At 37.3% G+C, this 15486-nt stretch overlaps 3 protein-coding genes across 4 annotated transcripts; 1 reads left to right on the plus strand and 2 right to left on the minus strand.

Moving 5' to 3' along the window:
- Positions 1-177: 177 nt before the first annotated feature.
- Positions 178-5011, minus strand: LOC107880270 (S-adenosyl-L-methionine-dependent methyltransferases superfamily protein). The gene is made up of 8 exons (XM_089047223.1): positions 3439-5011; positions 3182-3331; positions 2515-2785; positions 2311-2403; positions 1654-1828; positions 1203-1445; positions 906-1100; positions 178-750 (listed from the first exon to the last, which is right to left on the minus strand). Exons 1-8 carry the CDS (start codon positions 4261-4263, stop codon positions 552-554), a joined length of 2151 nt encoding a protein of 716 aa, XP_088903349.1. The 5' UTR covers positions 4264-5011; the 3' UTR covers positions 178-551.
- Positions 5012-6593: 1582 nt separating this feature from the next.
- On the minus strand, positions 6594-10543 carry LOC103320937 (methyltransferase, putative (DUF21)). 2 transcript variants are annotated; one of them, XM_016792491.2, is made up of 12 exons: positions 10232-10543; positions 9650-9726; positions 9485-9568; positions 9281-9394; positions 9062-9148; positions 8729-8868; positions 8546-8633; positions 8347-8420; positions 7985-8175; positions 7549-7772; positions 7331-7377; positions 6594-7083 (listed from the first exon to the last, which is right to left on the minus strand). In XM_016792491.2, exons 1-12 carry the CDS (start codon positions 10407-10409, stop codon positions 6855-6857), a joined length of 1533 nt encoding a protein of 510 aa, XP_016647977.2. In that variant the 5' UTR covers positions 10410-10543; the 3' UTR covers positions 6594-6854. The 2 variants fall into 2 exon arrangements, with proteins under 2 accessions (XP_016647977.2, XP_016647978.2); XM_016792492.2 differs by lacking the exon at positions 9281-9394 and having other exon boundaries at positions 10232-10534.
- A 2159-nt stretch (positions 10544-12702) lies between these two features.
- LOC103320845 (Leucine carboxyl methyltransferase) lies at positions 12703-15111 on the plus strand. Its single transcript, XM_008222581.3, has 2 exons — positions 12703-13699; positions 14161-15111. The coding sequence occupies exons 1-2, from the start codon at positions 13237-13239 to the stop codon at positions 14787-14789; spliced, it is 1092 nt and encodes a 363-aa protein (XP_008220803.1). The 5' UTR covers positions 12703-13236; the 3' UTR covers positions 14790-15111.
- The last annotated feature ends 375 nt before the right edge of the window (positions 15112-15486 follow it).

Here is a 15486-nt window from a genome sequence, read left to right on the forward strand (position 1 = left end):
GTATAAAAATTATTCGCTAAAACTTGTTACATTCGTCTATGAGACTTATACAACTATAGGCATTTTACCCACAAATTATAGTTACTATACAACAATAAGAGCATAGTTTACAAACATGAAAAGGTAGAAATAATGAGTGTTACGGCAGTCATCCACATTCCCATATATTTATAACAGTTTAAAATTAAATGTCTTCTTTCGTATAGCTTCTCCTATTTTTTTGACTAAAAGAAAATTATTCATTAGATTAGGATCTCATTACGGGAAACATATAAATCTATACAGAGTAAAAAATCACTGAAAATGGTTACAAAAACGTAAATAATGTCCAACTCTTTTGATGAACTCATTCACACTCAGCCTCATCCTCTACACAAAGTGCACGAACCCATAAAATCTAACAAGTTGTGTGTATCAAAATTAGTGTCTGTGTTTACAATAACCACCGGTTGCAGGTTGTATATTTCGCTCGAAAAATGAAGCATCCGGCAGTAAGCATGGCTTTGCCGCCGGCTTTCATAGTGTCATGACTAAGGCTCTGCAGTATCAGTTTAAGGCCGCCACATGGTTTTCTGTGCGCATAATATGCCCTCCTTTCCCTGAGCATAAGTCATCCGGATCTCCCAATGCAAACTCTTCAATATGCCCTCCAAGGGTTCCAGTATCTCAACTTTCTCACGTATAATTGTCCAGCCTCCAGGCCGTAACAAGCGATCCATCTCAACAACAATCGATACCGGCTGCTTACACCTACAGATAGTAGTATTCAAGAAGTAAAGGATATAGGCCTATCTGAAAAACTAGCTGCAGCTACCTTCCAAATTCAACTTGTTGGTTGTTATGATGGAATGTATTAGTGGCATAAGCAAGATGAAAGAACTCTAAGTGGAGAAGTTGACTCTCACCGGTTCTTAAGCCGTGAAAACAGATGATCGACATGCAAAAGGTCATATGATCGGGGATAAGTACCAAAAGACTCACACCAGTCATGGTAGGTGCCAACAAGCCCGCGTTCAAATATGAAAGGAAGTGTATCAGGTGTATGGACAGGGACCACATTCATCACCCACACCTTTCGTTGCGAGAGGGCTGCAGCAAATCTGCATACAGAACATTACAATTTGATTCAATGACCAAAGTTTGATGTACTTTTTATGGAAAAGAGAGAGAAAGACACCATTTAGTTGTTTTTCTTTACATACCCTCCATAGATGGCTTTCATGTCCATCACATTTCGAATATTTGACCAGTCAATACCCAGTCCAGTGAGATAGGATTTTTCAACAATGGCTTTCCAGTGCTTGGTGTCTGCAACCAACTTATCTTTATCACTCAACCAGTCGGGATACCTTTCGAGCCTCTTGGGCCATTCCTCTGGCCACTCTGTCCCGTGCTGTTCAATAGCAGATGGAATGGCGTGCAAGCAAGTCTTCACAGGAACATACCTGTTGAGGAGCACATAAGGTCAAGTGTTCCTTCTATATATAGATACAACAATTGCTTTCCAAATCAAATAAATTGAAAAGTAGTCTTGAATGCAAAAACAATGAATGTATTAATTCCATATACCAAATTAACGAACCCAAAATGAATACAGACATTATGTTAAAACCACGAAAATGAATATTGTAAAGCAAGTTTGTTTAAGCTTACCACGCTGCATCTGGGTTGTCATTTTCCTTGCATAAAGGTGGATATTTCTTCCTCCTCAACTTATATATATCATTTGAGTCCGGTTTCTGGTATATTTTGACACCCACATCACTGACTTCGTCAGTTTTATGTGCCAAAATATTCCAACAGATAGATGCTGCCAATTTACTCATGACTGGAAAAGAAAAAAAAAATGCAGCATGTTATTCAAAATCAAAGAGCCTCAGAAACCTTGTTAGACAGCAAGTGTAAATACTAGTCTCGGGTTAACTTCATATGAACGACTCTATAAAAGTGTAAACAAATTAAAAGAGGATCTGAGTCTAAAAAGGCTTCAGAGCTATCTTACAATACAATGCATAGATCTACATATAACTTCAGAGTAATTAGAGACAGGTCTTCCAGTCAATCCGTACAAGTGGACCATAACCTTGGAATAAAACACATTGCAGTTCCATAGAAATGAAACTTTCAATTTTTCAGCACAGGTGCATTCAGGGTAAAAATATATGAATACCGGCAAGCAAACAGATCTAGATGCACTAACTAAGGAAATCACTCCTCGCAAGAATAGTATAAACAGTAAGATTTTCCAAGCAAACAGTCTACTGTTCTAGCTTTCAAGCATAAGTAAATAAATAGCAGCATAGGGCAAACCTTCTTCATCCTCAAAGCTGTCATGTTTAGTTGACAAGACAAAGTATCCACCAGGCCTTAAAATCCTATTCATTTCTAGAAGATGCTTACCCCCTGCAAATGAAAGAAAACCACACGAATGCAACCTGAAGTAGGATACGAAAATTTAAGAAAAGATTTTAAAAAAATTGAAAGGCAGGGACAAAAAAAGGGGTAAACTCAAACCATTTGAATGCCAAGGTATGGTGCACCCTCCACAGTGAATAGCATCAAAAACACCACTAGGAAAAGGTAGCCTTCTATTTCCAAAAGGGCTAACTAAAGCAGGAAAACCACGCTCAATGGCAACTTGAGCTAGGTCAACTAGGTCATCTTTCAAGCCCAATGCCAATGCTAAGACATCCTTATCAAGGAGAGAAGCCCCAAAGGCAGAATCTGTACAACCAATATCCAGCACTACACGGATATTCTTTCCCCATTCAATGTCTGGTACCATCTATCAAATGAAATGAAATTCAAACTGCTATTTATGCCAGGACTGACAGCATTAAATTACTATTAGGAGATAAAAAGCATATATATGCATATCAGTATATGTGTATGGTGGAGTTTAATTTCTATCTGTAAATAGCCGCCGCGTTCAAAAATTCCCATCTCTCACAATACTAGGATGCAAGAAAATTGTAGACATAAAGCAATTAGACTCCTTATTCTAGAAATATAAGATTTTCAAAGGTGCTATTTCATATATAAAAACACATGTCTGAAAGAGAAATTGTCTATCTACCCAAACAACCCTGTCCAACTTATATCATTTTATTTCAGGTTGGAATAAAAGAAGGATCATAAAGATTCAGCACAACTCAAATTCATGACAACGAGGAAAGTTCACCTCTTCAATGGACTCAAGATAGTGAAGAATTCCACCCCTTAATTCAGACTGGTTTTGAGGAAAAGTAAGATATTCTCCAGACTCCATCACCCAACTATGCTCCTTGATGAATGCAGCAAGTTTTGGATGTTGCACATTCTTATACAATATCTGCAAAACATGAGAAGTTACAAAAAGAAAATATCAGAAAATATTTTTAACTCTCAATGCACTACAATAGAACAAGAGAAAAACACATCGAAACCCCAAGCATATACCTTTATTTTGCTATCAGGCCAGGGGACTGGGCGACCATAACCATCACGAGGAAGAGGTACAAGACACATTGGTTCTGTTCTCGGGCAACTCCTCTCTGTATGCCTATATTGCAGCCTTCCAGTGGTAATTTCCATGTCAATACAAGGAATGTAATTATGCTTGCTCCTTGTGCTACATAACTTCCAATGATAATGTGCTTTGGGATCAAACAACGGACCCTTAATCTTATATCTCTTCTTCCCCCTTTCTTCCGATTCACCACCGTCATCTTCCAGCTTCTCCTCAGATTCCTGATCCAGTGACACAATCAAAGCACCTTCCCCTCCTGTTTCCTCCCCATTTACTTCACCTTCATCATTCAAAGCTTCTTCCTTTCCATCCACTACTTCTCGTTCTTCATCTTCATCTTCTTTTTCCTTCTCTGAATCCTCACCCTCAGATTCCTCAGAGCCATGTTTTTCCTTCGACACCTTCTCTGGTAACTTTTTCTTACCTTTCTCATTTTTCACATTTGCTACTTCTTTCTGGTCCTTCTTCTCAGATTTATGCTCATGGGCAGACAAAGTCACAGACCCATTGAACTTTTTCTCATCCTCACCCTTAATAGAAGATTGTGCAGCAGGAATGTTTACCCTTGTGTTCCTTGATCCAGGAGGCGCGCCTATGTTGTCAAAGCTTTCTATTCGAGTAGTCACAGAGGAGGAAGAAGGAGAAAACATAGACCAGACGAATATAAAGCAGAGGCCTAAGATGGCCACCGCAGTCATTTTTATACAGAACCCACCTGGGCGTTTTACTTGGCGGCCAAACCGAGCTACGGCCATCACTCTAACTAAACAATGAAATCTGAACCCCCAATGAAAAACACCGCCAAAATGAGATATAATATCAAATAAGGAAGATAGCAGTATAAAAACTTACTAAAAACGGAAACTTGACAAAAATCTGGAGCAGGAGGTAAGATAGATCTATGGTGTATTTCTAAAAAAAGAAAAGAAAAGCAAGAGAAGCTGAAACTGAAACTGAGGGAACCCAAATGGGAAAGTCACTGTCTGGATCAAATCCGAACAAAAACCACATCAAGATCACCCCTTAAAGAATTTATAATCTGAAGCACACGGATAGATTAGCTTCATTTTGCTTTTTTCTTTCAGGCGAGAAATTAAAGAAGAGCTTCACTTGGGTATATTATCCAAAACACAGAATGCAGGAGAAATTTATCTGTCACCCAGAAAACAAAAAGAAAAATGAAAAGTGAAAGAACGAGTTAGCTGGGGAAATAAGCATAATCAAGTATAAAGTAATAAACTTTTGAAATTTTAAAAATCATAGATTTATGTCGGATTGACAGAATTATATTGTCTGGCCATTGCTGCTAAAGGTTTGGAGGCTCGAAGTCAAGAGTAGCAAAGAAAGCATGTCACATGTGGAAGAACTCAGATATATTTGCGTTTGGCAGCTAACGCCATCAAGGGGAAGGACCAGCTTCACAAGTTTTGGGTTTCTGTCAAGTTTCGCTATGGTGCGTGCGTTGTGCTCTAAGATTGCTTCAAAAAATAAAAATAAAAAGTCTTTTTTGTTGTTGGTATTTTTAAGTTTTAGTTGCCAAATCAATGTTTACTCATAGTTGGACCTTCAATCAATCAAATTCATGGTTCCTTTGAGTTTGAGCAATGGGTATGCTCTCGACTGTTTGTTATACAGTAGTCGTTAAAAGTTTAGCAAAATAAAGAAAAATTAACTTCTTTTAATTTTTGAAAAGTCGTTTGCTTTCCTTTTTCTTCTTGATATAACTCTCAAAAGATATTTTAAGGAGTTATCAAATTTAGAAATAAATAAATAAAACCAAAATCGTTTACATTACCAACTAACGGTAGATTTTGGAATGCTTTGCTTTGTACTAATTATTTTTGAGATTTTCTATTTAAACCCCACACTTCTCTTTGTTTACCTCAATACTTAAATAATTAAGCTGTAAGTTTTATTATTGTGTAAAAAGACAAAAAAGGTCATCCAACTTAATACTTAACCCTAGTACATCTATACACACACCTCATACACCTCACCACTCTTCATATTAAGTTTTAGAAAAATACAAACTCTTCTACATCGTATTGCCAGAAACGTAGAACATTGAAGAGCATGTCTTTTTAAAATCTACATGGGAGCTAATGGAAAGACTTGTTAATTATTTGGTTGTAATGATCTTATTATCTTCCCTTTGTTGATTGCTTTTGTTTTTTTGTTTTTTTAAAATACCTAATGTTTTGGTAAAGTTGTTCTCTTTCTCTAGAAAATATTAAATTTCGGATTTGGGTTTGTTGTTTGTGTTTTTTTTTTTTTTGCTAAGAACAGTAATATTATTATCACTTCTGGCATTACAGTGTGCATCTAAAATCATAATCCTATTGCTGCAACTTCAATAGTTGGGTAATTTTTCTTGTTTCTTTTCCACTCTGATAAAAGCTTCAATGTATTCTCTATTGATGGTTGATCAGATGGCCTACTCCTAGTGCAAAGTGTAGCACCTCAAGTACCAGTTTTATCTCCTATCGCATCGGAACGTTCGTACCAACTTCATTCTCATTGTAAATTTCTCTCATAACAACTTCCTTTGACTTACTTTGTATGCTTGCTCCTGAATTCATCAACCTTCCATTGCTTAAAATTTCCAGCATGATCTTCCCAAAGCTGTATACATTCCTCCTCTAAAGGTAGCTTGTGGGGTTTAAATAGAAAATTTATTTTCTTTCTTATTTTTTCAGATTGGGGTGTATTTAAGGGTAGTTTGGGAAGATAGTGAGGCTTTCTTAGAAATTGTGAAATTTTAAATTAAAAGTTAGGGATAAACTTAGAACATGGGGTAAACTAAGAGAAATGTGGGGTTTAAATAGAAAATCTCTTATTTTTTTCTTCCTTTCTAGGTCTCACAATCTTCCTCTAGTTTTTCTTCCTTCTGTTTTCCGTTATCTTTTGCAGAAAGCAAACACGTGAACATGAAATACGATTGTCGGGAAAATGTTTTTGAAGTTTTATTATCTTTGAAAAAACATGCTTCGATTTGCACCAATTATAGGTCTCTTATTGTAAGAGAGGGCCTCTTGGATCACAGGCTTGCTGTTAGAACCCCAATCCACTTCTCAAAATGCATAGATTAAAAAAATGTTCCGCGCCTGTCATTAATTTCCCTTTTGGTAACACTTCAAGTAGAATTTACATTCAAAAAACTTAAAAACACGGAGAGAGCTGTCTTAGCCGTGGGTTTGATCAAACATGGAGTGGAGTATCTCTTTCTACATAATTAGAGTACCATACTTGTATGTAGTCTTGGTTAATTTTACGTGAGCTTCTGACTAAAATTTGGCTTTTCTGCATCTAAATTTGACTCATATGAGGAACAATACAATGACAAATCTCACCGATCCCTCGACATGTCACCTTCAGAACCTTGATGTGTTGGGGTATGTGAGCTTGTTGGCATGGGACCAATAGTAGCCACCTTAGCAGAGTCTTGATGTTGAGTAGAACCTGAATCTGTAGGCACTGATGATGTTATCGTTGGTGTGGCAGATGACCCTTCTGGGAGTTCAGGTGAATTCAAGTGAAAATCCTTTTCCTGAGATGCATGCATATTGACCTTAATCCTGCATGTCCAAGAATTATTATCATCTTTCTGTCCGACCTTTGATAGTGTTAACTTCCCGAAGTAGCAGGTATTATCAAACGAGAATGTGTTCTTCCTTCATTTGCCAAGCAGGGAAGTTTCAGCACTTTTGCTGTCCTGCTCTCTAAGCAGAATGATGGACAAACCCAAACTATGACAGGGCACCGATGATTTAACAGGAAATGCTTGGTGCTAATAAGTGCAGGTGAAAATCACTTAAATCTTACCTGTTGTGGATATTGACATACTCATCCGTTTCATCCAATATCTCTTCCTGGCATAAGGAAAAATTTACAATTTGCATCAACATATGCAACAATTATGAATACAAAAATTCAGTATCCATATAATAATACTTGCAACTTTATTAAAATTCCGCAGAACCAGATTCAGATACTTATTCCTATAAATATATAAATCTAACATGTTCAAACACCACCATTACCTGAAGAAGTTCTTCAATGACATCCTCCATCGTTATTACTCCTACAACCTCTTCATTGTCTGGGAATACTGGGATAGGAGTATTCTCAATGTCCAGAATACAATGCGAACAACCTCTGTGTCGTTTCTTAAAAGCCGGAGTAGCTGGTGGGCTTTTTTTATTTTGTTGACCTCCGTCACCATTGTCCGTTGCTATCTGAGCATTGTTTGAACCCACTTTTCCATCTGGTAATTTCCCAAAAACACAAATTACGTAGTTGAAATGACAGACACAATAAGAAGTGGCAGTGGTGCAGCCATAAATTATCAGATTAAAGTCATTGGAGAACACATCTCTTGAGGATGTTCAGGAAGAAAGCAAGTAAAAGAAGTTGCAGTGATATCAGGAATACCCCTTGAGGATGTTGAGGTTAAAAAAATACAACGTATGCACACACCTTTCTTCAATGAAGCCTCAGATTGGCCTCCTTGCATCTTACAGTCATCCTTAAACACAGATGTTTCACCCTCTTTGCCATTCTTTAATGCTTCCTTTCTCCCATTTAGATCCTTATATACAACAGCAATGTGGCTGTGACCCTTCTGAAATTCATTTAGAATATCATACAGAGGTATGTCTTCTGAAACCCTGTGGAACAAATGAAAAGCTCAGTCAAGAATAATCCAGCTCCGGCCCAACAAGAAATAATACACAGATGGTGAAATGAACTATCTCAGGTGTGTGAACCCCTCAAAATCACAGGACTCATGTCTTCTATCAGATGACAAAAGAGAAAAAGATAATGTGGTACTATCATACCGAGGAATTCTTCTTATCATCATTTTTCTCAAAGTAACTGCATCTTCTGGATCAATCATCAAGAGATTCTTAACCTGAACGTAGATGAGATCGAACTGATAAGTTTTCGCACAGCCTCACCTTTTTTTTTTTCTCGGTCAGACATGAAGCGTCACTTCAACTTTGACAAAAGTATATAATCAAGGCAAAATGACATTACCAGAACAAGTCCAATAATATTTTTGGGATTCCCAGCATAAACGGGAACTCTACTATGACCCTTTGTCATTATTGCATTCAGTGTTTCCCTGGAGAGAGAGAGAGAGAGAGAGAGCAAGGTTTAGAAGCATGGAAGAATGCATAAGATATGATATAGAGAACAAACTGGAATCCACAAACCCACAAAGTAAGAGGTGCATCCAGATCAAGGGAAAATGCGCTTGATATGAGAGTCATGGCATCTTTTGCAGTCTTTTCAGTCAATTGAAGTGCCCCAGCGATGATGGTAGTTTCATCATGTGTTAAATCCCCGCCTTTCCCAGCCTAAATAATAAATCATATGCATATCCGATGTTTAATCAGAGAACATGGGAAACAGGAGGACTTTCAGAGAGTTAAAACATAGGTCCGAACATAAAATTTCCTAACATATGCCACTAGACTACTAGTATAGTTCCTAACGATATAGTGCCTAAAGTGAACTTGCTACAAGCCAGAGCTTAGTTGAGTTATATACCTCATTACCATGAAAATCCACAAAAGTCTTTAGCTCTGCTCTCCTTAAAAGGGCGGCATGCCCCTTACCTAACATCCAATCCAGAACCTGCTGACAGAACATATTTAGAATAGAGAAAATAACATGATAGGCTAGCATATATTCAGCTAAGCTGCATAACACAACTTGACATACATTTAGTTGTGGTAATCATTACGTGAGTTCACATATTAAGATCACCTTACTAATTGGATAAGAAATTGGGAGGAAAAGAATAAGAAGAACACGCACGAATGGGGCCATTGTTGCCCCAACTGTCAATCCATAGCGAGTACAGACTGCTTGTGGCAATATCTGAAGTAATGTGTACAAAGAAATAGAAGTGAATATCTTTTGTATGTATATACCTTCTCAAATTAATAATAAGCTATTATAACAACCCACCTCCCCAAACACGAGGATGAGAGTGACTGATATCACAATGGCTGCCCAAGGGGGCACAAGACTGTCTAAGAATACAGGAAGAGCCTAATATCAGAAGAACCGTTAATTGATTAGTAAGAAAACAGAACTGAATGCCAATATAAGGACACAAAATCACGTAGTTACCTCCATCGCCAAGGCGTTGCCAATTAAAAGTGTACAAAGTAGCAGATGCTGATTCTTTACCACTGGATAAATCTTAGCTGCCAAAATCAGACTAGTTTTAGACCTCTAAACATAAACTAGTTTTTGCAGATTCATACAGTCATCTATTGGTTTGACTTGGTCTACAATCAACTCAGTCATCTACTATTTTTGCCTAGTGTCCGACATCTTGAAAAACCAATTATATCATTTTCAATCCACAAACCGCTCTTAAAGCCAGGCAAAATGGCTGAACAAGCTGCATCTGTTACTTGATCATTTACACCTTCCAACTAAAACCTCCACAGAACCACAAATAAGCCCAACTGAGCTAATTGCAGCGAATATTAACACCAACTATCCTTTGAATGGATTCTATAGAGAAATAGTCGTCATCACCGATTAGCTCAGAACCCAGATGATCATAGAAGGCCCAAAGTAACAAGTATTAAAATGCGAAATTCTATGAGTCACTTCGTCTTAAAACTTGAGAGATGAGCTCGAAAAGGCAAGCAAAAAACAATAGAGTAAAAACAATGAAATTAAGAGTGAGTATGAGTTTACCGGCATGCTTGCGATCCTGAGGACGACCGGACTTCATGAGGACCTCGAGGTCGACGAGGCCGAGAGACATGAGGCCCAGCGTCAGCCCAGCCATCATTCCGGCAAAGCACACCAGCCCTATGATGATAAGCACATACAGCCAGAACTTTGTCCCACAACAGATCACCTCCACAGCCATCTCTGTCGCTTGCTCGTTGGGTTGCTGGAGACCGTAGACGGAAGACCGAAATTTGTAGCGGTGCGGGTGGGTTTTTTGTCTCTCTTAGGACCGTATGATTGTCTTGGATAACCTTTTTGCCGGTTCCATTCCCTCGATTTTATCACGACCCATTTTGACCACTTTTATTTTTTTAACCAGCGCGCTAGCTGAGAATGAAAAAAATCTTGCTGCTGTGTGATCCACTCGGCGCTGTCATTTGTCATTTGAGCGATGATAATTTAATTCGGGAATAAGAATAACCTCGTCAGCCTGGATTCGAATATGTTAGGTATAGTTGCAGATAATATTACATTATCAGTAATGTTACACTTAATATATTTTTATTCCATATTTTTATATCACATAATGTCGTATGACTATATTATATGTTACATCAATTAAATCAATGAGGTGTATTTTAATTAAGGCAATTAAAAAAATAAATCATAAAAGAAAAAAATATATTAAATAATTTTAATTGATATGATTGTCCACCTTAGTTTCCACTAAGATATTTCGGGAAAGATATTTTCGTTCGATTCGCAGCTTTAAATGGTCATAATATCGCAACTTGAACTTTCAAAAATTAAACAACTTAAACTCAGCGCACACTGGGGTTTGAACCCACTCAACTCCGAATTTTTGCAGCCACTTAACCACCACGCTACTGATGACTTTGTGATTATAAACTATGGAATCTAGTATATATAATACTTGCGAGACTTTCAAAAATCTTGAACTTTCAAAAATTAAACAACTTAAACTCAGCACACACTGGGGTTCGAACCCCTCTTCTCAACTTCAAATTTTTACAGCCACTTAACCACCACGCTGCTGATAACTTTGTGATTATAAATTATGAAATCTAGTATATATAATACTTGCGAGACTTTCAAAAATTAAACAATTTAAACTCACTCACGATCTCGCACACAATGGGGTTCCAACCCTTCTCCACTCTGAAATTTGCAGCCGCTTCACCACCACGCTGCTCATAACTTTGTGATTATAAACTATGAAATATAGTATATATAATACTTGTGAGCTGCTTTTCAAGTTTCAACTTTTCATAGAAACTCTATGTGGTACTAAGTCACTTATGTATCTTACCATGCAATGTATAAAATGTAAAATATTGTAGTAAATCATTATATATAAATGATTGTGGTGTGTTTAATCTTTTTTCATTAATTACTACATATTTTCTACACTCACGGTGTTTGTCAGCTCGCTATATAATCAACTTAAATTAGTTAAATCCATCATGCAATGCATTTCCTTCCAATTTTTTGTGATAAACTAATAAATAATTGACTAAATAAGCATCCTCCAAAGTTTCAATAAAAATTTCCAAGTTTTTCTTATAATTTTCGTGATTTTTATTCAATTTTTATCGATATCGATAATATCCCGATATTTCCATTGAAATTTCCGTATTTTTAGACTACCGATATTTCCGATATCACCAATATTTTAGACCTTGGTCCAAACCATTTTTATCTCAAATTATATTAAAAATACTAAAAACTCTTATCTTAAAAAATTAAAAATAAAAAAAGGGCGCCAAACCTACATTTCTTTTATTTTCTTTTTTCCGCAGATGTTCTCTATTTTGTTAAAACAAGTTTGAGACCTTTGACTTTGAGCATTTCACTTTTACAGTTGGATTTACCCGACTGTGAAACAGATTCGCGTCGCTCTCATGTAATAAGGCTCTCGATTTCACTGTATGGTCCCCAAGCGGCTTGCTAATAAAATAACTCTGACTAAAATAAAAATTACACAAAATTCTAAAATAATAGAATTTAGATTTCTATCACTTGAATTTCTGGCAATTAAATATTTCAATATTTGGATTTATGTATCTCTTCTGTAAATAACATAATTTTATAAATGCTACTTTGAAAATTGTGAAATAATGCCTATTTTGATGGAAATTAAACTAGAAAATTTGAAACTCCAATTTCTACAATTTTTTTGATGCGTCATTTAATAAATTCTGCATTTAAGTTGCAAAACAAAGTTCTCCCCTTAAATTCCCAACTTTTAGCTAAATTACAAGTTATTTTCCTTCATCCAAATGGAGGGTCATGACTTTTCATTAATAGGTTCATTCTAACATGACATACTATACAAAAATCCTTAGAGTATTTGGAGAAAAACCCAAAACTAGCCACTTCTTGTCATTGTCATTTTCTAGTTTGGATTTTTCTCCCCAAATAAGCTCTATATGCGATTTTTTTATTTATAACATGTCATGTTAAAATAGGATTATTTCTAAGAACCTAGAGAAATTAACCAGCACGGCTGAAGATCTTTGTGTGGTGCAAATTTGCAATCGCAGCAACCCAATTAGCCAATCAATTGCGGGGATTTGTTTGGAACCGCGAACAGCCTCACGCCAATTTGCCTTCGTTGCAACGCAAAGTAAAAGTTGTACCACCAGAAGCTCCAAAGATGATGACTTCTCGTCGTGTGCAAAAAAACCAAACAAACAAACGGGTACTTGTTATATGAGCACGTACTGGGGCTCCCTTTATTAGCCATCGGATATTAGTTTCCTGGGAGCCACTCGCATCAGATAATGTCTTTTTCTGTGGAGCTCTTCCTCGTCAGTCGTCAATTATCAATAAAAAGTACTTAGCCTACTACTAATAAGCCTATACAGCAAAACAAACGGAAGGCACGTGAATTGTGGTAGTCGTGGACTACATTGGTACCTCCCTTTTTCATCCCTTGGTTTTTGTGTGTGGCTCTCTTTTCTTATCCCTTATATCACCTGCAACCTTTGATCCCTACACATAGCATGCCATATGTTCTTCATTCCTTTCTATTAGTTTCTCAGTTTCCCTGCACTCTAAAGACCCTTCCTTGCAATCTAAAGACCATGTCAAGTCAAGAAAATGGATCACCTGAACACCCAACATGGCCGGAGTTCAAGCTTCCTGACTTGTTGTCTACGGACACTGTTCGACAAGTCCATGCAACAATTGAGAATGAATGGGATCCCCTTCAGCGGTCTGCATGCCAAACTGCAGCTGGTAGAGCCTTGTGGAAGCATGTGATTCATGACCCCCTGGCAGACATACTTGCTGGAGAGACGTACCTAAAAAATCTTCATGAGAAGATAAAGAAAGACTGTGTCAACAAAGCACGAGAAATCTCTGGAGTCATTCTTGCAGTTCGAACCCTCTGGTTTGATTCAAAACTTGAAGCAGCACTTCATTCCTTCAATGACAGAGAAGCACAAGTAGTTCTTCTAGGGGCAGGTTGGTAACTACTCTACCACAAATTTTTTTTGTTAACAGCATTTATTGAACCAATGCGGCATGCATCAAGGTGAACTTCGTGCCTACGATGCATGATGTTGGGGACTTTTTTGCTGTAAAGTAGATTTCAAAGCATATGAGTTCTGGGTACTAGATAATCCCAACACTGGATTAGTTGTTCATTTACATTGCTTTATCACAATATACTGGGAGAATCCTTATAGAGCTCTGACCATTTCTAGCAAAACTGATCCCCTTATGCAGGTCAGGAATTATTGGTCATTTATGTGTGCTAGCTTTAGGAAACCAGGACAAACTTTTGGACCATGCCCCATCGAGATACTAATTGTAGTGAATATTGAATTATTAATAGCATGTATATGGAATGTAAATTTCTCAAATCTCACATGTATAGAAAGTAAAAATTCAGCCTAAAATGAAATATGCACTTCTTTTTGTAGGAATGGATGCAAGGCCTTACCGATTGAGTTGCTTGAAGGAAATCAATGTGTTCGAAGTTGATTTTCCTGAAGTCCTGCAAATTAAAGCCACTCTTCTGCAAGCAGCGATGGATTCTACAAACGATCACCAGTATCTAACGATGACAGCAAAATCCATAACCAGAGTGGCGGCTGATATCAGAAGCAATGACTGGCTCGAAAAACTTCAAATATCAGGGTTTGTGCCAGAGAAGAACACAGTGTGGGTTCTAGAAGGCATCCTCTACTACTTATCCCACTCTGAGGCCACACAAGTACTTGAAATCATAGCAGACAAGTGCTCGCTTACTAACACAGTGCTCTTGGCAGATTTTATGAACAAACCATCAACCAGTCTCTCCAGTTCCATCTTCCATTTCTACAGCGATTGGCCTGATCATCTCCTGCCATCTCTTGGCTTTTCTTATGTTAAACTTTCACAAATTGGTGATCCAGATGCTCATTTTGGGCTCATGCACGATCCCTTAAATCTGTTCAACAAGCTCCGCAGCTTGCCTAGGTCAGTATATACCCACCCAGATGATGGAACACCATGTTGTCGCTTGTATTTGGTTGAGGCTTCTGGTTCACCAAAGCAAACCATTCCATAGATGGCCAGCTGATGTTCAATAAATATCTCCAACTAGCTGCACAGCTTGTCTAGGTCAGTACAAACACAGCCAGATGATGGAACACTTCACTGCCAGTTGGTGTAGCAACATCTGATTACCTATTAGACCACTCGACAGGGACCAACAGGTCATTTATAATTTGATACCACAAGTGTCAACTCAAAATTAAAGCAGCATAGGAGTAGGCATCAATATTTGTAGTACTGTCGAAGGAAAATATATTCCATTGGAATGAGAACTCGAATGAGATGTCTGACAAATTCATTAGCAAACAAATATATACATATTCAGTTGTTCAATTATGTTAGGCAAATTATCAACAATGCTCACCGACAATTGGTAACCTTCAGTATGCAAAGTAAAAATTTATAAGTGTGCATTTTGCTTCATTTCAAGCCAGACAGTTAGTTTGTGGATTGGTTTTCACCATTAGATTAACTGAATGACTAGAATGACTTAAGATGTGACGAAATGTACATTTCCACAGAGCTACTTGCATCCCATTCTGATAACAACGACCAGAATGATATTTCTACAATGAGAAACTGAGACTGCAACACGAAGACTTCGCAACAAAACTAGCATTTACTTTCTTTTTTCGGTTGGAGCAGAACTAGCATTTACTTACTTCAATAACGATACTAAATTATAAGGATCTATCTTATAGGAAAAAGAA

Source organism: Prunus mume, linkage group LG2 (genome assembly GCF_029339155.1).
Source record: "Prunus mume cultivar Tortuosa linkage group LG2, ASM2933915v1, whole genome shotgun sequence".
Taxonomy (NCBI): domain Eukaryota; kingdom Viridiplantae; phylum Streptophyta; class Magnoliopsida; order Rosales; family Rosaceae; genus Prunus; species Prunus mume.